Raw genomic sequence first — 9,616 nt, 5'->3', positions numbered from 1 at the left:
TCATGTTGCATCTAAGTAAATACCTATTAATTTTAAAACTACTTACTAAATTAAAATAAAATATTAATATAAGATTAATATTAACTATATAATCCAATAATGTTACATAATAATAAAAAAAGTACATCTTCATACCGACAAAAAAAAATAAATGTAAAATGAAAAATATATATATAAATACCAAGGCTTTTAGCAACACTTCTTATTTTTGGGTTGCGGTTGCTATGATTCTTATGATAAAAAAAATGTTTTAGCATCACATGATGATGGTGAAGATGAATCCATCTTTTAATTCTCACAATTTTGTAAACAATTTTGTAAACCAATCACATAAAACCACTTGGATTTTTACAATCTATATTTCCAATTTCACATTTCAAACTTCATAGGCAGCGGATCATACCACCATGTTTGCTATTATTCACATTTTCATATACTATTATTAGCCAATGTTTTTTTGTCAAATTTTATAAATCACAACAAAAAAAAAATGAAATAATTTCACAACCCTTTAACCAATCATATCTTTCGCAAATGACAACCCCACTGGATATGTCCTGTGAAATCTTGACTTAGAATTATTTTCATTATCTTTCTTCACCTTTTTTGTGTTTGTTTTATTCAAAATTGCATTCTTTTTTGGATCCAAATCGTTTGATTCTGTAAGAAACTGAAGTCCCTGAAAGATTAAACTTACAAAAAAGTCAAACACAAGAAATAGCAATGTAACTTTAATATTTTATAAATAAATTTACAATATATGAACTCAACAAACCTTTAAAGAAGTGTCCTCAAATGTGATTTTTGATTGTTCTCCAAGCTTAGCTTCAATATCCTATTCAAAGTTCATTGATTTTGTGTATTATAAAAATAAAAATAAAAATATGAAAAAAAAAATAATATATCAAAGTATGTTGCCATATTTGACCTGAAAAAGCTTAGCATTTATCCCATCTTTGATTCCTCCAGCCACTTGACATAAATAGTATAACCCTGAATTTGTCACATCCTTTATGCAAAAAAACATTATTTTAATTAAAACAGATTCACAATTTAAAAAAAAATAATAATAGAAATTCCTACCTGCTTTCCTTCAATAAGGTCTATTTTTCCTTCCTGTTATAATAATCATCATTAATTAGTAATTAACTAATTACATTAATAATTAATAAACAAGAGCAAAGAAGTGAAGTTTCACATTTATTAATAAGATGAAAAAAAAAAAAAAAAACTTACAAGTCCAGCCACCATTTGATGGATCATATCAATGTCATAACCTATTTGATTAAGATTCGACCTTACATCATTTACCTGTGTAAAATTATGAACATTTTTAAGTATAAAATTATGATAAAAAGTTAATTTTATATAAATTATAAAGTTGGAGACTTACATCGTTTGAAATAAGTGTACTTATTTCCTTCTGTTCATCTAATTTCCAGTCCAAGTTTTCAAGTCTCTTTGATAAATGTCTCTTTGTAGACTGCGTATTAATTCCAATCACAAATATAACAAGCAAAACATTTATAAAGAAAATATTATAAAAGTTATGGATTTGATATTTTACTTACAGCTAATGCATCAGATACATTCTCTAACTGTTTTGAAACTGTGGATACAGCATTTGCCATATTGTTCTTGGTTACAAACATAACATCTGACAAAGACAAACCCTGAAAATTTTAAAAAGTTAATAAAGTAATAAAGTAATAAACGCATCAAATCAAGTAATTTTGTGGATTCAAGAAGATTTGGAAGTCTTACTTTCCACCACATATAACAATACCCCATTGCTCCAAGGGCTGCAGCTGGCACCAAATAAGATGAGTAACCCCCTGTATATTCATGAAAAAAATGTTGATCATATGAACAACTAAGAATAAAAATGGAGTTTTAGTCAAAAATGGCATACCACTAGAAGTAGAATTTCCATTAAAGATTGTAACAGGACGTGAGAGGGACAACTCGCGAATCTCTTGTGCCAATTGTCGAATCTGAAGCGAAGCCAAGAATGAGATGAGAAAACTATTTAAGAAGTAATTTGTTAAAGATAATAAATGTATTCTCAAATCTCAATTCTAGTAGTTTAAAAATACCTGAGCTGCAAGAGCTGCACTATCATACTTTCCAGGTGTGATTTCAACTTCATTAACACCTTTCATCAACTCCTGAAGCTCTGATATTACATCAGAAAGCTTTCCACTTCTCAAGATAACAGAACTAGTCAGACCTTTTCAGCAAAGATAAGATACGGATTACAACATGTACAAACTGGAAACAAAACTACAAAATCATTCTACAAGCAATAAACCCTAAAATTTTCAACAATAAGTAATAGACGTAAAATGTTCGGGCGTAATTCATGAGGAACAGAACTTGTTATCAGGATAAAGACCAAAATTTTGCAGCAATAACCAACGGAACGTAGTTTTAGCTTCAGATCACAGAAATTTCCAACCATTCAATAAGATTACCCTAATATAAGCATACGATTTCGAATCTCGAAGTTCTAGGGTTCGTAAAGCAATTTGCATATACACAAACGCACCTGCTCCGACGAGGATCAGAACTTTGGAGGTGCTAACTCCGGTTTGCATTGCCATTTTCGTAGTTTCGGATCGATTGGCGCCTTCCGGCGGGGCAATGGAGAATGGGAAAGACCGAAGACGAAGCGTTGAATGTCAAAAATGTTGAGGATTGCGTATGTGGATGGAGCATGATTCTGTTGATGTCCGGAAAATACTTTTCATTTTAGGACCTTCAAGTTATGGTTAAGTTTAAAATACGTCCTTGAGGTTTTTATTGTTTTTAATCCATTTTTATTCCAGGATTGTTCCTTAATTGATTAAATGGATTTAAGTTCATTTCTGTTTTAGAATATGAACTAGGGAAGATGTCCATGCTCCACATGGATCCGAAAGGGTTTTGTTTTCCGTTTCATTTTGTATAAACGGAATAGAGTTATTGCAACCAAATATGCAATGGAATGTAATCTCATATTACAATTCTGCTATAATTCATGAACCAAACAAACCCTAAAAGCATAAAAGGACAGATGAATATAAATGAAACATTACTTTCTTATCACATATTCTAGTTAGTTGAATATAAATGAAACATTACTTTCTTAACACATATTCTAGTTAGTTGATGGAGAATGAATCCAACAACAAAATCCATGGACTTCTGAATTTTGATCCTAAGCCTTCACGATGATTTTAAAGAATCACTTGCCACTAAATAATAAGGAAAGCAGGGGCGGATCCAAGGGGTATCCCGGGATAGCCCGGGATACCCCTCAAAAAAATTTCGGTAGTGTAAATTTTTTAGAAAAAAAATCGTTTTATGTAGTGTATATATACGGATCCCTTCACTTATAATCACAGACAAATAGTTAGTCTACTGGTTAAGGTGTTAGCTTAATGAAATAAAGGTTTTAGGATCAATTCTTGCTCCTTACAAATTATTTGTTTACATATCTTTTATTTTTCCAACTATTCTATTCTTTTATTTTCCCAACTATCCTATCCCACATCGCCAAACACATGTAAACTTACATCGATTGAAGTATCAAAAGATACTTCAACTTCATGTTTATATAACAATACTTGAAGTTAGCTAACGATTCGATTAAGGTTTGGGTTTAAAACCAAAACCAAACTAGGAAACCCAAGTACAAATTGAAAACCGAAAAACCAAATCAATGGTATTGGGTTTGGTTTGGTTTAAAATTTTCAAAACTGAGGCTGTTGGTTTTGGGTTCGGTTTTCGGAAAAACTAACCGAGCCGCCCCATGCTCAGTTGTTGCGGTGATACCCAGGAAAAAAAATTAGGATACCCCTTTGCTTTGAGCCTGGCTTCGCCATTGAGGGAAAGCCACATATTTGCAAGAAAATTTGCCTTTTTTCTTCATCCAGTTCAACATCTTTTCTTTGTTGGAGTCAATGCTATCTTACTTGACTTATCATCATCGGTTCGACTTATCAGCCCATGTTGGACAATCTGCAATCCTGTCATAAAAGTCTGCATCTTCATGAGGAAGTGGTGATAATCTAGAGTTTTCAGCAGAAGGAACACTCCTCTCTACAAAATCAAGTTAAATTCACATAAAGATTTAAAGTAAAAGAGTTCACATACGCATATAATTAAAAAAAAAACAAAATGAAAAGGGACTATATAATGTTTGTGAATAGCATGAAAAAACAAAAAGGGATTAGACTCACATGAAATTTGGTCTGGTGATGAAAATTAAAGCATTTGTATAGTTAAGTGGTTTTGCCATTTTGACTTTATTAAGGGTCGCTTCACTATATTGAAAAATCCTTTACAATCACCATACAACTTAATATCATAAGCAGGCACATCATGTCCATGAAGTAATAAACAATTTGGTTCACCTAAAAATAATAAGAAAAAACAATATCCTCATTTTTCCTGAAAAAAAAAAAACTAAGAAGAGCATCAATCCAACATTTGACAGCAAACAGGTGAAGCAAGAATTCACATAAAATAATAGTAAGAAAAAACAATGACATCTCTACTAATGTAGTGAAGTTAGTTGAAGTAAATCCATACATGTAGGCTGTACTTTCTAATATGATAGAGACAAAACTGACCTTGCAATATGAGAGATAGAAGACTAACCTTGAAATATCAGACATAGCTTGTACTTTGTATATGTATTTTGTCTTCTGAGATCAAGAACACCTGATCGGAAAAGAAACAGCAAGAAGATGGATGTGAATTACACAAAATCGGTAAAACCTAGCTTCGAAATAAATGCAATGAAACAAATTAAAAAAAAAATACAAAAATTAAAACCTAGTGAAAAAAATCATGGATACAAAAACATAGTAATAGAAGAAAGCGAACCGTTTGAGCAGTTGGGTTTGATGGTGACATATTTAATCCTTGTATATCTAAAAGAGAATGAGAAATAAATAGTATACTTTGTCTTTTAGATTATTGCGCAAGTGTTTTTGATATTGACATATTTAATCCTTGTATATAATGTTTTAGATATTAACACATTTAGTCTCTATAACTTTGTAGATTAGTATACTTTATGCTTTTTACATTTTTGACACAAATATTTTTAATGTTGACTCTTATATATAATATTTTCAATATTGAAATATTTAGTCCCTATAACTTTGTCCAAATAATCAGTAAACTTTATGTATCTTAGATTTTTGCCAAAAATATTTTTAATATTGGCATATTTAGTCCTTATATAAAATGTTTTCAATAATAACATATTAGTCCCTATAATTTTGTAATTTATAGAAAGGTAGATTTTTTACAAAAACAGTCCCTACGTTTAAGATTTTTGTATGCCGGCAGGTTTGACCCTTGTATAGAAAATAAATTATAGAAATTATCTATAATTTCTATAATTGAAGGAATCAAATCAAGCAATTGAAGGAATTGATAGAAACATTGAAACATTGAACAGAATCCGAACATTATATAGGTCGGAACTGTAGATCGTGGGTGGTCGATTACTGATTTAGAAGGTAGAAAACTCCTTATCGTGGGTGGTTGAAAATAGGGGTTGATTATGGGTGAATGAATCCGGAGAAGACGTATTTAAATGAGAACCGTCAATAAACTGATTTACAGTTCTTGAAAAGACCGATTGTAGAGAGTGGAGTTGTGTTGGGTGAATACATGAAGAAGAAGAAGAAGAACTGCTAATCATACGATTTTGTGGGTTATGTAGTTTCATCACAGGCGGTCGTGGGAGCCGAGAAGAAACCATAAATGTGTTTTGTGAGATAACGGTGGTTGGTTTTAGGGGAAATAGGGAACCATTGGTAGGAAAGTGGATACATGGCCAAGGGAACCGGAGATTGGGGAGCTACCGGAGGCGAAAAGAAAGCCCTGACATAATCACAAATACCTGCAAATATGGAATTTAAAGGGTTGTGATTGAAAGTTTGAAGTAACGAACGACTGAGATCTTTAAAGCGGTTATCGAGTGTCCGTGTTTGGTAATAATAATAATACATAAGTTTTTTTAATAATTAAATATTTACCTAATTTGTTTGAAACATGTTATAGTCCCTTCTCTATCTTTAAACACACTTACATTTGGTATTGCTGTTTGTATAAACTATATTGTTATAAAAATATATAATTTATTTTTTAATATTTAATAAATTAGATTAATTAGTCAACGAATTAAATATAAAATCTAATTTTGGGAAATAAAATGAAAATATTTTGAATAGATGAAAGTAAACATTATATCACAGTGGATAATTAAGTGATTGAAGAGTATTAAGTGCCTAAGTGGTAACAGTTTTTTATTTTGTTTTTTTTTTAAAAAAAAATTAAGTTATATGCTCTAATGATATTGGATGTTTTAAGTGGTTATTGATTAGTGAAAAGTCTGATTGGAGATGCTTTAAATATGTTAATGATTTGGAAAGTAAATATTAACAAACCACAAAATTAAAATTATTCTTTATTAGTTTTTTACACCAAGGTTAAAGGTGCCATTATTGTTTCGATAACAAGTCAAACAAATCTTATTCCAATACAATCCTCTACTCAAAAGTCCATTTTACACCCCTGCGCTTTCTCATAGTAAGACAGGCCATCCTTTTCAAGTGCAGCTGCAGTTCCTTCAATATATAAAGTTACTTTGGTGGGAGCTGCACTTTTATCTGGACCAAATGCAAAAACAGTCGGGAACCTAAATACTCCGAACCTTGATTGTATATCCTGAAAAATTATAATCAATTAGTAAACAATTATATAAAATAATATTAGTTTAAATTATAAAAAATAATGAGGAATACTTTTTCCGCGTCACAGTCAACTTCACCACACTTGACCTTTCCTTCCAAAGCCTTTGAAGCCTTGTCCCACTCAGGTTTAAGTCGTTTAACATTTGGACACCTGAAAATATATATATATATATATATATATATATATATATATAAAGGTTTAAAATTGAATATGATAAAGTAAAAAAGAATAAGTATATGTGGAATAAATTATTACCGAGGATTTCCGAACAAGACAAACCAAACATCTTTACTTTGCATAACCGATTGTTCAAAATTTCCTGAATTCAATATAACTGAGGCTGTATCACCGGCGTCAACGAGATTTAAATTTCCGGTGAATGATAAAAAGAAGAAAGAAATAAAGATCAACACACTTGCCGAGCGATTCATGGTTCCTGACAGATAAATGGAAAACGAAAATACTTCTTTTTGTGTTTGATTGATAAGAGATACGTGCTATAAATAATGAATGATGCATGTAATTTGAAGAAATATGAATGGACTAGCAAATTATTTGCCGAGTATTATTAGGAATTGATGATGTCAAATTATGCCTACATTAATGGAGAACCAAAGGAAATGATAGTCGTTTGAAATAAAACTTAGAAACATATATAATAATCTGAACTTTTTATCCGTTAACTTTAGCATATTAATAAAAACTTTTTTATTACTTATTATTCTTTTGAATATATTTTTATTAACAAAGTGTATATATTACAAATCCATGTATATATGTGATCTATATCTTATAAAAAATATTATGCAAAGTATATTATATGGTTCTAGACGAATAGTTATCTTTTAACATATAAAACCACCTACATCGATTCTTTCAAGCTTCTTTCAAAGTGCCACATGGATATTATTGCAAGCCACGTCAATTTTTCCTTTTGAAATAACAAACATAATTACATATTAGGTTCCACGGTGTGGTGAGTTTTTTTTACTGATGACACATAGATTCCACTTAAAAGTTTAATGTTTTGTCTATGAAGATTTGGGTATTAGGAGGTGGTGTTCTTGGCAAAAGAAACAAAAAAGAAGGAGAAATGAGGGTTTTAGACAACAAAAGAGGAAAAAGACATCGTTGAACTTCCACCACCGGCACATTAGTGTCGGCAAAAAAAGAAATAGGGGGGTGGTGTTCACCGCCGATAATAGTGTCTACGTCGGTTTGCCATCGATCAAAAACACACGACGCCATGCAACCTTCTATATATTTGTGTACTTTCTTAATGCAACACATCAACGCAACTTCTCAAATATATATATATATATATATATATATATATATATATATATATATATATATATATATATATATATATATATATATATACTTTTCAATAAAAAGTCTGGTTATTGTCACTAAAAATATATTTTTTGACGAATTACCACTTTCGTTATTCGATTTCCTCCATATTTTGAATAAATTATTATTTGGAAAGATTTTCAATATATACTTATTTAGTTTACTGAAATAAAAGTAGAATGTTTTAATGACCAAATATAAAGGTGGTCACTTGTTTCACTGGTTGAAGGTTTCTATTAGTATTTTTTATTGATTGTCTTTGTTGCTATATATCATATAAACCCATAGTTTATAATTTAGTTGAAACTAAATAAAACTAAAATTTTGAAATGTAGTATGAGTGAGTAGAATTTACCCTTTTAAGTCCTTTTTTCTTTTCAAAAATTATTTTATAGCATAGCCTAACTTAGTTTTCTATCTTCAAGATTTAAAAAAAAAATACACACATTCCAAAAGATATATAGAATCCCTTACTGCATAGCCTAACGTTCCGTTGTTAGTTTTATTTCATTTAAATAAATAAATATTAGTTGAATTTATTAATTGCACAATATTTATTTAAACTTTACATAAAAATAATATCCTTTTTTTGATATTTAATAGTAGAATTTTTCAAGTGTAAAATTCATTTAGTATTTGGTATAGTTATACAATATACTAATATATAATTTATCTTTTACTAAATTTCAAATAAACAAATGATTAAATTTATTTTTAATATATAAAATATAACCTTTTTAGGTTCATTATACATTATATTTTGAGGATCGATTTGTGGGCTAAGATAAAATATGACGAATTCACACACTAACTCATTACCAAAGTTTCATATAGAAAAATTACATATAGTAAATTAGCAAAAAAATATTATAAGTTTTGTTGATACAAACAAAACACTTGATAAAGTTTGTTATCCGGGTTTCTCCGCTATAAAAAAAAATTGTAACTTTAAATTAAGTTAAAGCAGTTATTTTTTACTATGTAATTTGTGTTTGGTTTGTTTCAAATCTAATGGTTAAATATATAAAAGGTAATGGTAGTTTTTCTTACTAATTAGACATTTAGATAGCTGTTTTTCATATCTTTGGTCCTGAAGGTGAAAGACCCGATCTCGCTTACAGACTACTAATTAGACATTTAGATAGTTTTATAAGGTGTATTTATAAGATCGTTGATAAAGTTTTAGCAAATCATCTAAAAGGGGTTATTGGATCAGTCGTTGACGAAGTTCAATCAACATTTATATGTGGCAGGAATATACTTGACTGCCCACTCGCTATGAATGAAATTTATAATTCGGCAAAGAAAACCAAACTGTCAATCTTCCTCTTCAAAGTAGATTTCGAGAAAGCGTTTAATACAATAAACTGGAGCTACTTGGATTCAGTGATGGAACAAGTGACATTTGCGAATAAATGGAGAAAGTGGATCTTTGGGTGTTTATCATCAGCAAGAGCTTCAGTTTTAGTAAACAGAACTCCCATTGATGAATTCCATATCACTA

General features: G+C 29.8%; 1 protein-coding gene and 1 long non-coding RNA gene across 2 annotated transcripts; both read right to left on the bottom strand.

Moving 5' to 3' along the window:
• Positions 1-345: 345 nt before the first annotated feature.
• On the bottom strand, positions 346-2,713 carry LOC145136108 (golgin family A protein (DUF1664)). The gene is made up of 11 exons (XM_079070302.1): positions 2,549-2,713; positions 2,097-2,230; positions 1,913-1,994; positions 1,765-1,835; positions 1,572-1,673; positions 1,394-1,483; positions 1,237-1,311; positions 1,084-1,116; positions 929-1,009; positions 776-835; positions 346-679 (listed from the first exon to the last, which is right to left on the bottom strand). The coding sequence occupies exons 1-11, from the start codon at positions 2,601-2,603 to the stop codon at positions 512-514; spliced, it is 951 nt and encodes a 316-aa protein (XP_078926428.1). The 5' UTR covers positions 2,604-2,713; the 3' UTR covers positions 346-511.
• A 3,740-nt stretch (positions 2,714-6,453) lies between these two features.
• LOC145141409 (uncharacterized) lies at positions 6,454-7,240 on the bottom strand. The gene is made up of 3 exons (XR_013722638.1): positions 7,012-7,240; positions 6,807-6,906; positions 6,454-6,729 (listed from the first exon to the last, which is right to left on the bottom strand). It is a non-coding gene; the product is annotated as an uncharacterized LOC145141409 (long non-coding RNA).
• Between the last annotated feature and the right edge of the window lie 2,376 nt (positions 7,241-9,616).

This window comes from Lactuca virosa, chromosome 9 (assembly GCF_052849685.1).
Source record: "Lactuca virosa cultivar CGN04683 chromosome 9, Lactuca_virosa_CGN04683_v6, whole genome shotgun sequence".
Lineage (NCBI taxonomy): Eukaryota > Viridiplantae > Streptophyta > Magnoliopsida > Asterales > Asteraceae > Lactuca > Lactuca virosa.
This window is presented reverse-complemented; position numbering and strand designations above follow the sequence as displayed.